This window comes from Fusarium oxysporum, chromosome I (assembly GCF_013085055.1).
Source record: "Fusarium oxysporum Fo47 chromosome I, complete sequence".
Taxonomy (NCBI): domain Eukaryota; kingdom Fungi; phylum Ascomycota; class Sordariomycetes; order Hypocreales; family Nectriaceae; genus Fusarium; species Fusarium oxysporum.
Genome location: NC_072840.1, coordinates 4,844,572 through 4,859,275, shown reverse-complemented (window position 1 = coordinate 4,859,275; position 14,704 = coordinate 4,844,572). Strand labels below are relative to the sequence as shown.

At 49.6% G+C, this 14,704-nt stretch overlaps 5 protein-coding genes across 5 annotated transcripts; 3 read left to right on the top strand and 2 right to left on the bottom strand.

The window, feature by feature from the left end:
* Nucleotides 1-118: 118 nt before the first annotated feature.
* Nucleotides 119-1,530, top strand: FOBCDRAFT_212956 (DHHC palmitoyltransferase-domain-containing protein). Its single transcript, XM_031194318.3, has one exon. The coding sequence runs from the start codon at nucleotides 191-193 to the stop codon at nucleotides 1,478-1,480; it is 1,290 nt and encodes a 429-aa protein (XP_031029056.2). The 5' UTR covers nucleotides 119-190; the 3' UTR covers nucleotides 1,481-1,530.
* Nucleotides 1,531-5,961, bottom strand: FOBCDRAFT_174544 (P-loop containing nucleoside triphosphate hydrolase protein). The gene is made up of 3 exons (XM_031194316.3): nucleotides 5,698-5,961; nucleotides 2,285-5,636; nucleotides 1,531-2,228 (listed from the first exon to the last, which is right to left on the bottom strand). Exons 1-3 carry the CDS (start codon nucleotides 5,698-5,700, stop codon nucleotides 1,897-1,899), a joined length of 3,687 nt encoding a protein of 1,228 aa, XP_031029054.2. The 5' UTR covers nucleotides 5,701-5,961; the 3' UTR covers nucleotides 1,531-1,896.
* Nucleotides 5,962-7,105: 1,144 nt separating this feature from the next.
* FOBCDRAFT_212952 (uncharacterized protein) lies at nucleotides 7,106-8,140 on the top strand. Its single transcript, XM_031194315.3, has 3 exons — nucleotides 7,106-7,410; nucleotides 7,468-7,523; nucleotides 7,573-8,140. Exons 1-3 carry the CDS (start codon nucleotides 7,290-7,292, stop codon nucleotides 7,753-7,755), a joined length of 360 nt encoding a protein of 119 aa, XP_031029053.2. The 5' UTR covers nucleotides 7,106-7,289; the 3' UTR covers nucleotides 7,756-8,140.
* Nucleotides 8,141-8,332: 192 nt separating this feature from the next.
* Nucleotides 8,333-9,346, bottom strand: FOBCDRAFT_212950 (uncharacterized protein). The gene is made up of 2 exons (XM_031194312.3): nucleotides 9,011-9,346; nucleotides 8,333-8,941 (listed from the first exon to the last, which is right to left on the bottom strand). Exons 1-2 carry the CDS (start codon nucleotides 9,159-9,161, stop codon nucleotides 8,823-8,825), a joined length of 270 nt encoding a protein of 89 aa, XP_031029050.1. The 5' UTR covers nucleotides 9,162-9,346; the 3' UTR covers nucleotides 8,333-8,822.
* A 2,134-nt stretch (nucleotides 9,347-11,480) lies between these two features.
* Nucleotides 11,481-12,704, top strand: FOBCDRAFT_256074 (uncharacterized protein). Its single transcript, XM_031194311.3, has 5 exons — nucleotides 11,481-11,902; nucleotides 11,969-12,026; nucleotides 12,078-12,119; nucleotides 12,175-12,248; nucleotides 12,311-12,704. Exons 1-5 carry the CDS (start codon nucleotides 11,725-11,727, stop codon nucleotides 12,544-12,546), a joined length of 588 nt encoding a protein of 195 aa, XP_031029049.1. The 5' UTR covers nucleotides 11,481-11,724; the 3' UTR covers nucleotides 12,547-12,704.
* The last annotated feature ends 2,000 nt before the right edge of the window (nucleotides 12,705-14,704 follow it).

Below are 14,704 nucleotides of genomic sequence, written 5' to 3'. Positions count from 1 at the left end.
GATTATCAGGGGACTGCTGACGAACACCCCTGAAAATTACCTAAGCGGTCTTTTATTCGCTGGACGTTCTACATACAGCGGTTTGAAACACAAACGGTCCACTAAAGTTTAGGGGCATCATGGCTACCTGTCTATCTGATAACGACTTTAAACCTGCATGTGATGTAACAGCTCAAGTTAATGCTTCATCATGGCCGGCCTCAACGACGTGCCCTTCATCAAGGGTCTTGCCGTGCCCTCTGTATGCGCTCTGATCACATTCCTTGGCTATTTCTCCCAATTTCTCTTCCACTACTCGACGTCTCTCGAACCAGGTCCTCCCTCGCGCCGCGAAACCATCATCTTCAACACCCTCCTCTTCACACTATGGTTAACGTACTACCGAGCCGTAACCGTCGATCCGGGCCGCTATATATTCAATGATCGTGTTATTGAGGCTGATGGGCAGCGATGGTGTAACAAATGTGCGGCACCGAAACCAGCTCGGGCGCATCATTGTCGTCATTGTGCAAGATGTGTTCCCAAGATGGATCATCATTGTCCTTGGACTAGGAACTGCGTATCAATGACTACATTTCCGCACTTTCTACGCTTCTTGGTATATACAAACATATCGCTCTGGATGCTTGGCTACTTTCTATGGCAACGCTTCTCTAAGATCTGGGAACATCGAAAACTGCCTGCATACCTAGGACCTAGCTTATCAGGACTAATCGGACTATCGCTGATTGCAATCGTCAACTTCTTTACCACTGTCGCTTTGGGTATCATGCTCATCAACACCATCAGGTCATGGATATTCAACCAGACTATGATAGAAGGATGGGAGCAGGAGCGCCATGAAGCTCTCATGGATAAAGGACCCAAGGATTGGTGGGACATTACAGGCCCCGACGGCGAGAAAGTGCGCTTCGAAAGACTCGAGTTCCCCTACGATATCGGTTTCTTTGACAATATGGCTCAAGCAATGGGCACCCGCAACATCCTCATGTGGTTCTTCCCCCTCGGAGGAAACCCCGCCATCGCTAAGGATGGCACTGGCTCAGGCTGGGAATGGGAAGAGAACGGCTTCAACCGCGTCGAAGGTCTTTGGCCTCCTCCTGATCCCGACAAGATTCGTCGAGCTGCACGGGGTTGGCCTGCCGCAAATCGTGACTACGCCGAGGAGCTTCGCCAAGCGAACATGAGCTCCAGCGAGTTCAAAGCTGAGTTTCTCAAGCGAAAGGCTGACGACGAGAAGCGCAAGAGACATCTCATGGCGGAACTGGAAGAAGTTGATGACTATGATATGTATGATGATGAAGAGTATGACCGTGAATTCGATCAAGGTCTTGGATGGGTGAACTCGGACGGCGATAGACTGCGAGATTACGGTGTTGATGAGGAAGAGTCAGAAGCTGAGGTGGCAGACGAAGATGTGCCCCTGGCCGAGCTCATACGAAGACGAAAAGTGCTACAGCGAGATATTTCAGACGATTAGATGACACGACATGTATAATAGAGTATAAAAGTTCAAAGTCAAAATATTTAACCCCTTCTAAAAATCTGTAATCTTCTTGCAATGAATATGAATATCTTCGTCCATCAGTCCATCCCAGAACGACACTTCCTACAAACGCTTGCCCAAAGCATCAAGAAAAGAAAACCAAAACCAAACTCGGCCGTGATTTCTTAGCGGCTTTCTACATACCTCGGTTGCCCAGCACAGTCTTGTTCGTTTGTATACAACAGAAGAAAGCACACACTGTCATATATCATCCCTCCTCTTCTCTTGCGCGCTGCGATATGTGTCATGTAATGCAGGTGCAAAAGTTTAACCCATCGAGATTTGTCTCATCATCAAAATTCTTTTTCGACTCCTTAGTAACATCGTGAAGCATAAACTCGTTATGTCGACTACCAGTCATCGTCATCCTCCTTTTCCTTTTGCATAGCATTCTTCCTAGCCAGCAGAGCATCTGCCAGACTGCCACCCAAGCTGGGTGTGGGTGTGCTGCTGCGGCTATCTCCTCCGTTGGGCGTATTGAGGCTCATGCCAGAGTCACGCTGCTGAAGCTCGGCAGGCTTACGGTTAGCAGCAGGACGCTTGGCTGGGGGCGCAGGGGGTGTTGGCTTGGATCGCGGAGGGGCCGGAGGAGCTCGAGGCGCAGGTGGAGCTTGTTCCTCGACATATGCTGCAGGGACCCAAGCCTGTTGTGCAGTTTGAGGGTTCTTGGCTAACCACCAACCTGGATAAACATGTTAGTAATGTTCAAATTTCTGATACCAAAGGGGTCAAACTTACCATTGGATTCCTTCTGCACAATCTCAACGATCTCATTAGCGGTGATGGTGAGCTCGTTTTCTCGTTGTCCAGCAAAGTCATACAAGACCTTGGCCATCACCTTAGGTGGGCTTGGTGGACGTGCTGCGACAGCAGGAGGAGGCGGCGGTGGGGGTGCACGTCCAGCGCCACTAGCATTGCGAGTATGGCTTGGGAGAGCGTTGTGGGCGGCAGGAATTGGAGCAGCAGCGTTCGCACCAGGACGAGGAGCGATACGAGGAGTGCTTTGGGTGGCGGCAGCGGGAACAGCGGCAATGTTGGAGACAGCAGCTGGTGGTTGAGGCACAGCTCGACCTGCCCCTGGTCTAGGTTTGGCAGTTCGGTTGCCCTGGATGCGAGAAGGTCGGCCGTTGGGACCACCAGGCTTGATCAGCTTACCTCGAGTGATGGGGCGAGGAGGTACAGGCTTGCCCTTGGGTGTAGGTCTAGAGACGGAGCTCGGTGGCTCACCGGGCTGTGTGTGAACAGCACCACTCTTGTAGTAATCAACTGGAAGTTGCGAATCCTTTAAGACCTTGACCTGCTGCATCTTGCCGGGCTTCTTGGCATACTCGATTGTCTCAGCGATCTTAAGGTTAAATCCACCGGGCATCACTCGCTGCATCTGAGTAAACATTTCTGTCTTGAGCATACAATTCATCAGGGGGTCAGGTTCCTGAGGGGAGCCAATGCCAAGCGAGAACCAATCATCGCGCGCTGATGAGGCACCGATGAACTTGATGGCTCCCAAGGGGACCGCTTTCTCAACTGAGATTTGTGGGTGGCCATTCACAAGCATTTGAGCAATGATATAGAACTTGTTGGTGGTGACAACGATGATTCGAGGGCTTGCTTTACTGGATCGACCGAACTTGGCCTCCAGAATCTCAGCACGGCATGAAAATACCGCCTTTTCGTTTGTGCCAATACTGGCAGCGTTGCGAATCTGGGCTCCAGGGCCGGTGCTTGCATTGACACCCAGGTAGTCGCCAAGGAATCGTCGGGAACCCAACAGACTCATACGACGTCTCTCCTTGCGACCTCCAAGAACCTGGTGGCCATGATCACGAAGCTGAAGGTACTCTGCTCCGGTTCGCTTCTTCCGCCAGAATCGCTGAATTCGGGTCGCCGACTCGGCTCGGTAGGCGAGGTAAGCCCTCCACATGCGCTGAATTCGCGTAGCCATGTTGTGCCAGTATCTGTCTCTCATATGCTCAAGGGCAAAGAGCGTCTCAGGGGCTTTGATAAAGGCCTTGGTAACACCCATTTGCCACTCTTCCTTAGGAATACTGGTATCCTTGAGAATCTGCTTTACAGCAGCCTCAGTTGTTCCCTCCCAAGTGAATTCACCAGCGTATGAGGTAGCGGGAGACAAGAGGAAGAATCGATCAACGAACTTGTCGAAATCTTGACGGTAAGCAAAACCGGCACGACGAATACGAACGTTTTCTTGAAGACCAAGATACTTGATCTGATGCAATACATTGGGGCTGTTGTATTCTGTTGGCGACTTGTTCTCGTTGGGCTTGATGGTGCGAATATATGAGGGCTGGCATTTCATCAACGTATCGACCAGGGCATTGGCGGAAGCTCGGATGCGATCACCTGCAGAGGGAGGTTGCTTTCGGTTATCTTGGTCAACGGGTCGAGGGAACAGGGTATGAACAAATTGGTTTCCACTGTGCTGGAAGAGGTTCAAAAGACCCTTGAGAAGCTGATCCTTGTTCTTATCCGTAATACCTTCGACAGTATAGGTGACATCACCAGCATAATGCTTGATGATGAAGTTTCCTTGCCGAGGGGTAAGATGAGCGTGAGACATGCCGTTGATACTCTGCATGAATGTGCGATCGCAAGCAGCGGGGTCAGCGTGTGCAGTCTTGGTGGCATCCTTCATAGCAGAGAAGATACCAACTGGTCGGATCTGTTCGATAAGGTCACACACAACCTTGTTATCGAAGTACTTAATAGGAGTCCATTGAATCTGTTCCCTGGCATATTCCTCCTGCTCGGCCTTGAGAGTCAGTTGAATGAAGATCTGTTGCAGCTTCTCGTTGACGTAGTTGATGCACAGCTGCTCAAAAGTGTTCTTCTCGAAGATCTCGAATCCATAGATATCCAGAATACCGATTGTGTTGGTTGTCGGTTGTCTCGCCTTGAGAGACTTGTTAATGCGCTCGACGATCCAGTCGAAAAGATTGCTGTAGATGGCCATTGCCAGAGCATCTCGGGTAGCCTGTGCTTGGGCAGGGTTGGCGGGCGATTCGATAACTTCGCCATTTCGAGGTGTCAGAATTCGGATTGTGATACCACTGATGAGCTGGTCAGGGGTAACTTCTAATAGGTAGGCGGCAAAGTCAACCACTGATCGGTCAATAACCTCTGCGTAGCCGCCCTGATCCTCCTGAAACTGGATATTTCCAATCCATAGAATAGCCGCCAGCATTCGGAAAATTTCATCTTGCTCAGCCTGAGTAAGGCCAATAACCTTCATGGCATTGAGCGTGTCCTGAAACTCGGCGAGATCGTCGATACCGTCCACGTCCAAGCATTTTGACCGACTGGTATAGACGTAGGTCTCGGGTTTTTGAACACCAAATGTTTCTCGGTATTGTTGTGAGGCGCCCTTCGCGAATTGGTAAAAGATATGGAAGTTTCGCTCGTTCGTGATCTGACCCACCACTCGTGACTTTTCCAGGAGGTAGTTTGTGATGTCGGCACCCACGGGTTCGCCCTGGGCGTTGAAGTAGATCTGTAGATACTTGCCGAATCGCGATGAGTTGTTGTTTCGAAGGGTTTTTGCGTTTCCGAACGATTCTAGTAGGGGGTTGGTTGCCAGCACCATGTCCTTGATCTGCTTGATGTCTCCAGATTCTCCACCAGACGCACTAGCAATGTACTGCATGATGCGCTTGGCCGCCTCGGTCTTTCCGGCTCCTGACTCTCCTGAAATAATGACACACTGGTTGTCGCTGTATGCCTTCATGTTGTAGTATGCGGCCTCGGCGATGGCGAAGACGTGCGGTGGCATCTCGAGTCGGTTCTTGCCCATGTAGCTCTCGAGGACCTGGTCGGTATAAATGCCCAGGTCCCTGAAGGGGTTAACTGAGACCAACACATGGCCAATGTAGGTATAAATTTCGTGGCCCTCGAATCGCTTCTTCAAATTCTCGTTGATGGCTTCGTTGGAGACTTTGCTCAGCAGAGTCAGATCGGAAACACCAATCTCCTTCTTCTTGGTTGTCTCAAAGGTGGCCTTCTTAGGCTTCGCGCCTCCGCTTGCGCCGTCCGCGGCTGCGCCGGCGCCCTTGTTCTTAGGGCGTCTTGATATTCCCTAAGAGTTGAGTAAAAGTTGTCAGCGAAAAAGACGCCGATATGGAGGGTTGACACCGTACCATGATGTGCGACTTATGGGGGGAGAGGGGGGGAGTGGGAAAGCGAGAGATGGTTAGTATTTAATTTGTATCTATACGGGCGTCAGAAGATTAATCCCGTGTTGAATAATTGAAGGCCTCTGGTGTGAAAAAGCCGGAGAAGAAGATGTGAAGTTTAATTCCAAAGGAGAGTCTGGAAGCTCAGGTAGGTTTGGTGTGGCTGGAGACGACTGGACTTGGGTGGGAGGTTGTGTTCATTGATGATCTGGTGCCTGACGGGTGACGAAACGCCGACAATTTTCCGCCGCTGCACAGCCCCCTGGATTACTATGCAGCCTTACGCAATAAGTGGCGGTAGCAACTGTTAACGTCTGGCTATTGTATGAAAACGCGCGGCATTAAAAGTCTGTTCTAGGCAGCATAAATCACAAGAATTTGAGGTGAAATTGTTTATTCAGTTCTTTTGCGGTGTTCTACGGATGATTCTAATAATACCCCGACTCGGTCATCCCTGCGATAACGAATATTGCCTTGCTTTTTACTCGCTCATGCCCGATGTGTCGTCATTGTGCAGTGGGATAATAGTTATTATCAGGGAATAAGATCCATCTTGACTTGCTGTCCAAGTCTTCAAAATCTAATAGTGAAGAGTCGACTCATATCCTGGCTATTCTAGCCGGAGACGAAGGAGTTTGTTATCAATTGTCGGAGTGTATTTTGCAGGGGTACTGAGGAACATGGCCGCGGTGGGTTTGACAAAGACGACTTGACCAAACGGTTTCGTCAGCAGCAACTCGAGCCTAGGTACAGATAAGCAGTTAACTCGAGAACCAGACGCTCCTCTGTAAAACAAGCGTGGTTCAATACAAGTTTACTCAGATTGAGCCGCAGCGAATTGGTTTAACTTGACCACGTCTCATTCGTTGAGATATAACAAGCCCGTCGTGGAGCTAAGATAGAAGATATCAAAGCATTAGTTGGATGAGAGTTTATTAGAAACAGTAAACTCATACAAACAGCATTGATCTATGCAATCAATCACCAATAGCAAATTCAAGTGGCCCTTATCCACCAGATGCTCCGTTCATCTCCAGCTTCAAGCGTCTTGGCCTGCATTTCGTCCCCGCCAAACAAGCTCCAGACCGATCTCTTATCCATGATGATGGTATCACCAGCGGAAGAACAAAACATCCGCCCAGGAACAATTAACAATCTGATTCAATTCAGTTTAGCCAGCAACTGATCGTCCAATCCCCTGTCCTCTGACGCGCAGCTTACAGTAGTGAGCTTCCCGGTTGCGGGGTAGTAACCACCCAAGGTGGCATGCTCACTAAACAGGTGAGCGGCCCAAGCCAACCACGCCCGACGAAACATCCAATGCGCATAAAGATGGCATTGCGCTGCCGCATCAACGGCCCATTTCTGAGACCTTAGCTTGAAATTGTTGGAGTAGATAAACTTAAGACCGCCGCATCCGTTTCTTCTGAGACCTGTTTACCTTTTTCTCTTCCAAACTTTGTCGCAACCACTTACACCAGTACTTACTACACTTACACACATTGCTCTGAACTTGACTACCCTGTTTACTAAGCTTACACTTATACTATACCATCATGGCCGACACTGAGCAGCAGCCCAAGCTCGTTGACGAGTCTCCCATCTCTCCCGTAGAACGACGAAACTCCCTGGAAGCTCACCTCAAGCACCGCCCCGAACGCTCCGAGCTCGTAGAGAGTGAGCGGTCCCACACATTGCATCCTTGCGTGTGCAATGCTTACATGCCCTGAACAGAGAACATCCTCCCAGCCTCTACGGCAGCGCCAGGCCTCCAGGCGCATCAGAAAGAGGTGAGTCCGCCCTCAAACCATGAAGCCACAGTCGCTGACGCCCCCACAGCTCGAGAAGCACATGCTCGAGGATAAGCTTAACGACAAGATTTCACACCGTCCAGACCCAGAGGCTCTTATTAAGGAGGGTGTCTTGCACGACGACCCGCGCACTGTTGCCCAGGACGAAGCAGCCAAAAAGTACGAAGAGGCCATCGAGGACGAGTATGCCAAGCGTGAGGGTGGCGCTTGAGCATGATGTCATGCGACGGGGTCATGAGCCTCGGTACTCATGATGCCAGAAATGGAAATCTTTTTTTTGGTAACGAAATGATTTGACTGGACTGTGAATGGATGGTTGTGTATACAACTGATATGAAATGAATGGGCGCTATTAGGCCTGGCTTGGGCAGTGGTAATTGCTATAGTATATCGACACTGTAAAATCCCGAAATGCCCAAAGCCTCATACGACTGTGCACTAACACGAAGCTTGGGGTGTGAGGATACAACGCTGACTGTTGTTCACACACCATTTGGGCAGAGACAAAGCCATTGATCCGCAGAAAGTGGGAATTCCATCTCATCTTTTTACAGTCTAAGCCATTTTAATGGAAAATTCCAACGTGGAGAAACTCTTCAAACACTTCCAAAGTGGAGGAGACACTGCATATCAGAAGCTCTAAAGCACCCCTGCCACGGGTTGGGCTGCAGGTACCGAGCGGGAGGGAACCCAAGGACCCGATCCACTCGCAGAGACCCAACCCAACCCGTCACACCATCAGTAAATTTTTGTCTTGGACCCTTTTTTGAAATTTCCAAAAATCAAGGAAAAAGCACAGATGAAATTAGAAAGGAGCTGAAACAGCTGAATGGTGTGTTGGAAATTTTCTTCCATGGTCTCAATTTAGGTCGCTATAATCGGACCAGTCCGGCGGGCTGTCTCACATCTCATCCAGCCATCTCGACTTGTAAGAGGTCAAGACGGGAGATTTGGCCCTTCTAAAAAGTTCAGCGCGGACCGCAAGGTGTCCGACGCTCGAATAGTAAAAGTACAAAGAATGATACAAGCAGAAAGAAAGGGAAAAGAAAAACAGTCTCGGCTCAATCCAACCCGTCCCAGTGTCTATCAATCTTGGTTATCGTTGTACAACCCATGCTCTCTAATCCATAATACATCGCCACGCTGCGCTCAATCTTGCCTCATATCTCCAAATGTCAAAACGCCTGTCTATGTTGTATATCCCATATCCGTTACATGTCGCTGTTCGAAATCGATGAAACATAGGAAATCGAAAATATGGCCGTGGCCAAGTGTTGTTTAGATCCTCGTATATGCGCCAGAATATTTTGGTGCCGGCGAGTCTTTCTCGTACGAGACTTTGTTGTGGTTGATGACCAAGTTTCGACCAGAGCTGGCGACTTGTGTAGTGTGCTTGTCTGCATCAAATGTTAGAGTGGGGCCATAGGAAGTGAAAGAGCCTTGAGACTCGGTGGTAGGTAACTTACCAGCACCGTACTCGCGGTAATCGCCAGGGGAAAGAGATCGAGGCGTTGTGCTGGTTGAAGAGCTGTACGAACCAGAAGAGTAGCTGTAAGAGCTGGAGATGGAAGGCTCCTTGGTGCTCTGGTGGATTTGGACAGTGTAAGGGGAGCTCATGGTTGCGGTTGTGTTGTTTGTAGGGGGTAGTTGTTGTTGGGTGAGAGTTGTGTTGTAGATGTTTATTGAAATGGTTGATGGCTGAAAAGACAATCTGGTCTGTTCTTTCAAGGCTTTGTATTGTGAGTGTTTGGTGGGAATGAAAAAGGGAATGGCATAGGAGGAAGGGGGTCTATATGTGTTTGAAGCTTGGTGATGAGAAATGATAGTACGTACTCAATCATTTGTAAGTGGATTTAGCCCAAGACCTCACTGCCTGGAGGACAAGGGTTACCTGGCAAAGCGCAAGGCATCTCGCACGCTAGGTAGCCTTCGATATGGGGGGACCCAAGGAATTCCGTCAAGTTCAGGGGAGTGAGTCAAAAGGAGTCAGAGACAAGACCAAGACCCGAGCAAGCACGTACTCCCGGGCCCGGCACGGCAAGCGGGCCATGCCATCTAAAGCACGACTGACGGGAGGGCTAGTAATGGACGGCGTGCAAATGGGAATGGACAATACGGGGTGCAGCATAATGGGGCGTAGTCAAATCATTGGGCATCGACTGGCTGTTCAGGGCAAGGGACCAGAGTCTAAAAGAAAACATCCCAGCAAGACTCATTGCCATTGCAGAACATCCATCCCCCATAGCAGAAACCTTGTGACAGCACTGCTCGGGCCCTCGGTGGCGAAATTCAGGTAAACAAGTGAAGGTTGGTGACGCTGAATAGGGCGGAGCCGTAGCGACGTAGGGCGAATGAGCAGCATTTGGTGCGAGGGCAGGGCAAAGGACCAAGCCCCACGGTGTGCGCGAGAGGGACCGACCGGGTCTGAGGGGATACAATTCGGAGAGAATGATTCAAAATGGATGAAAAGAGACAAGGTGGTAATACTTTTGTCTGTTATTGCCTGTAATTGGGGGCCACGAGTCACTTCTTCTGGTCTGTTGTGCATGTACTCGGCCTTTGGTAAATACCAACCCCCAGCATGACTTAAACTTAATTAGACCGGGGGGGCATTTTCACGATGCAACGGCCTTTGAGTGAATGCATGAAACACTCGCAGCGGCCGTCATGCTAGAGGTTAGAGTCCAGTCCAGGCACCACAGGCACCAGCGCCAGTAACACGTACCACAACCTTGGGATCGTGGAGCTAAGTTAGTGACCGTGGGCAGATAAAAATATCCATGGCGGTCGTCATGACTGGGGAAGAAAGGGAGTGAGGCTTCGCTTCGTGAATCTCACAATTCCACTCTTTGTCTGAGACAACTCCCAATCCCACGCTCTGTTTCCTTGTCTTTGTTGGCCTCCTTTTTTTTTTTTATTTCTTTGACGCAGGCCTCGACTCTCATGACTGGCATCGCCCTTGTACAACAGACACCACCAAAATACTCATCGCTGCCCAAAACTTAAACATAAGTGTCTCTCAATTGTGCACCCGAGCCTATCGAAGCTCTATGCCCCCCACCGTAACGGAAAGGGGTTGAAAGGGGACTATCATGTCTCCCTGTCTCGATAAACAGCATCATGACAAGAGGCGAAATTCATTGTGAAGCGCATTAGCGTGCGAAGCGCTTGGTCCAGGGCTTCTCGGCGCTGGTGGATCTGACACCTGCAGGCTGGGATGTGCCCCCATCTGGGTTGCATCTTTGCTGCAGGAACTGATGCACCTGCTCGAGTAGTAAACTTGTCGACTGCTGAAGCTCTACACCATCTCGCCTTGATGCAGTCACGCGCAAGTACATCGGCGCCCTAGCCGCCGCAGCAGACGATTACTGCTAGTCCTGATATCCTGAACACGGATGGATGGACGGATGGGCCCGACACTGATTACTGGTCACATCAGAAACATGACCATCCAGTGACGTCGCGATACTCTGTTTCGATAACAGCCTTGGTGTGATGAATCAGGGACTGCCAAGGGATATTTCCTTTTTGCGCCTTGCTTGGCTGTACAAGACCCCGACTGATACAGTGAAGCGTCGTGTTATCGTCATGAGTCACATGGATGGTTTCGCCCTGCCAGACCGAAACAGAAACAGAAGATGCAAATGCATATTTGTAATGCGTCAGATTTACTGCAGATATCCATGTGTACGTAGTTGAAGGGTCAACGTGATGCAAGTCCTCATGGATGGACCCTGTTATTTCGATTCTGCTCATCCATATCTGGCATTGCAGCCTCCCCAGTTTCCAAATGGAGATGCGAGACGTGACAACCCAGAAACAGATCAAGGATGGGGTCATTCAGACGGGCCGGCCCCATTGACCAATAACAGGCTCCTTAGCTTGACCCTCCAAGCTATGACGCTGTTGTATCAGAAGCACACGCTGCAGTACAGAGCCTTTAGCCGCTAAACGGACACGTCGCAGCTTAACGTTAGAGAGGCCAACGACCCCAGAGCAGAGCTTCATCCATACAACGACAACCTCGCTCGCATCCATTCACACTGCCTCACACGACGTGCCAACCACACCCGTCGACGTCACATCTCCAACGAATTCAGGCTTCTCATTGACCTCAACGCCGTTGTGACCTCCATTAACCTCATCAATTCCCCGCCCCGCATCTGTCCCGACCGCCACCATGAAGGCCGCCCTCTTCCTCTCCGCCCTCGCCTCTGCCGCCGTTGGCGTTGTCGCCGAGGACCTCAAGATTGACGTTACTCTTCCCGTCGTCTGCGACCGCAAGACACAGAAGGGAGACAGGGTTCAGATGCACTACCGTGGCACCCTTAAGGACTCGGGCAAGCAATTCGATGCCAGTAGGTTCCTCCACCTTGCATCTACATCAATGATCGTCGCAAAGCACATGCTAATTTGAACACAAGGCTACGACCGTGGCACTCCTCTTGACTTCGTCGTTGGCTCTGGTCAGGTCATCAGGGGGTAAGCTTCATCACTGCGATGTTTACAATCTCGAGGCTAACAATTCTGTAGATGGGACGAGGGTCTTCTCGACATGTGTATTGGCGAGAAGCGGTACGTAAAGCATACAGCTACAGCCAGGACACCTCTTTACTGACCCTTGACTTAGACTTTTGACTATCCCGCCTGAGTACGGCTACGGCCAGCGAGCCATTGGCCCTATCCCCGCCGGCTCTACCCTGGGTTCGTTATTCCCACCAGTCCCTCCCGCTTCATATTCACCGCCTAACACTACAAACCTGCAGTTTTCGAGACAGAGCTCGTTGGAATTCAAGGCGTCCCCAAGCCCGAGAAGATCGAGACAAAGGTTGTCGAGGGTGCCGAGACTGCCGCCGAGGCTATCAGTGAGGCTGCTGAGTCTGCCGCATCTGCCACCAAGAATGTTGCTGGTAAGGTTGCTCAGGCTGTTGTCGATGCTGCTGATGCCGCCAAGACCATCATTGCAGACACTGATGACGCTCCTGAGCACGAGGAGCTGTAAAGATTTGATGTTTTCAATGATCTACTTTGTGCATAACGTATCAACCCATACCATGCCATATTCTGTCTTAAACGCAGCCTTGAGAAGCTGGAAAACAAAACCCGGATCCTGTCAACGTCGTGTGCTATCCGCTCGGGGCTAAGCCCCACGCTGGCCCTCTGTGACATGTTGGTTGCATGTGCATAATCGCGCTGTAGAGAGGGTCTATTGTCTATCTTGGGCAATAGGATTTGTCTCGTAGATCTCGACGTCACTATACAATACCCTCATCTTGTTCTTGTGATGGCTTCGCTTCTGGCGGCCGCATGTAATGATGTTCTCTGATTTTCTGTTACATCAAAGGATGTTGATGATGGGCGGATATATATGCAGGTATGGCCGCCCGAGTCATGCGGATGCACTTGGTGATGTCTTCAGCATGTCTGATCTCTCACTACTGGTTGGATATCTCGATGAACTACAAGCTTTAATGGTGGTTTGTTCCTTATGGAGGGGGAACGGGTCTTGCCCCCGGTCTTATTGCAATGGTTTCCTGCTTTTGAGTCACTTGTAAAATCTTTGAGCTTATTTTGGATGGATACTTTGTTCACTTGCAGGTGGGGTGTTGATAAATCTATATCATATCTAGCGGTGTGGTCAATAACTGCTCATACTGCGTCATTGCTTCGGTTCCATCATGATGATATTTGATCATGAGTAAATTATTGAAAATCGCATGTCATCGTTGATGTCAGGCGTACGGGGATATCATGAACGCCCGTGAGCGCTAGAACTACGATTTCGTCGGGGCAAGCGACGTACCGGAGATGAATGTCACTGATTTCAAGTTTTACTGCGTTACTTTGGTATACTTACGGGTTAATCAGCCTGATTTAATCAGTCTAGAGCCCACCATCGTTGACTTACAGTGTCGGAGGCTCGTGAGTTTGGATTCAATAGTGTAGGGTAGGTTCGACTCAAACGAGGCTTCATGACGAAGAGCATCATGAAACACTAGAAGCAAGGATCTGACACGAATCCCCTCGAGAAATCGATTATAGCTATCTTCAGTCTTGAGATGTTGTGCTCTTGCTTATTCCACGTGACGTCTCTGAAACCTCACCGCCGTGATGCTGGCAAACCTTTATCCACGTAGACTTTTCATTTCGAAACGATGGTGATGCGCTGTACAGTTTTGGTAACGACGCATTAACCTTTAGGCAAATCGTAACAATGAACAACACTAGAATGGTCAATGAAAATGAGTATCACTAGCTAAGGAATGCCCCAATATCATAATAACAGAGATTTGGCATTTTCACGTGGCCTGACAAGATAAGACATTGATCGTGTGTTAATCGTAACTCAATTTGGGGCTTTTGTTTCCTCCTGAGCAGGCGTTACATACGGATGTAGGCTCAGCCACGAGCTGCAAGGGTCAATCCATGAAAGGGGAACAACTGGATAAGGAGTGGAGGTTAAATTAAACATTATGATTACGTGAAGACTAATCTCAAGAAGGAATGAAAGATAACAGTGCTATATGACAAGTATATATCTTAGTAGCGAAAAAGATGCTAACAGTACGAGTACATGCTTACTTGGAGACAGCGAAGCAAGACTGCAGTTGGCTGGGATTGAATTACGTATAAGTGAAGCCGAAAGTAACAGCGTTCCATTACGATAAAACCAATGACATCCGTTGGCGGAACGGACCCGTTAGCCCGTTTTAATGCCCCGGGAACTAAGGTAATTAGAAAGTTTCCGCTACGAGGGAGTCGGGAGGGACGGGATGAATATGGAGATGACGGGCGGGAATGGCTAGAGATAAGCCCGAATCTAAACCTTAATAGAGCGTCAATTATATTTCATCAGGTAATTAAGGCTTAGATGCAGCTGTTTCTAGCCAAACTCGAGGGCAATTGATGGATATCCAAACATTGGCTCCCTCTTTGTCTGTAGCTTTGACCTTTCCATGATCCTCACTCAACCTTGTAAATACCGTCTCTTTGTACCAGGTCACCTTGTGCTCACCGTTTCAATTGGGACGCGGTAAGCTTTCAGCACCCGGTCAACTTTTGAATTTGGTGGTACCTTGCGCTTTCAGTTGGCACAGCATCCATTGGGATGGATCCAAGGGGCGTTTTAGCTTGTCTCCCTTTCACATTACACTCACTCA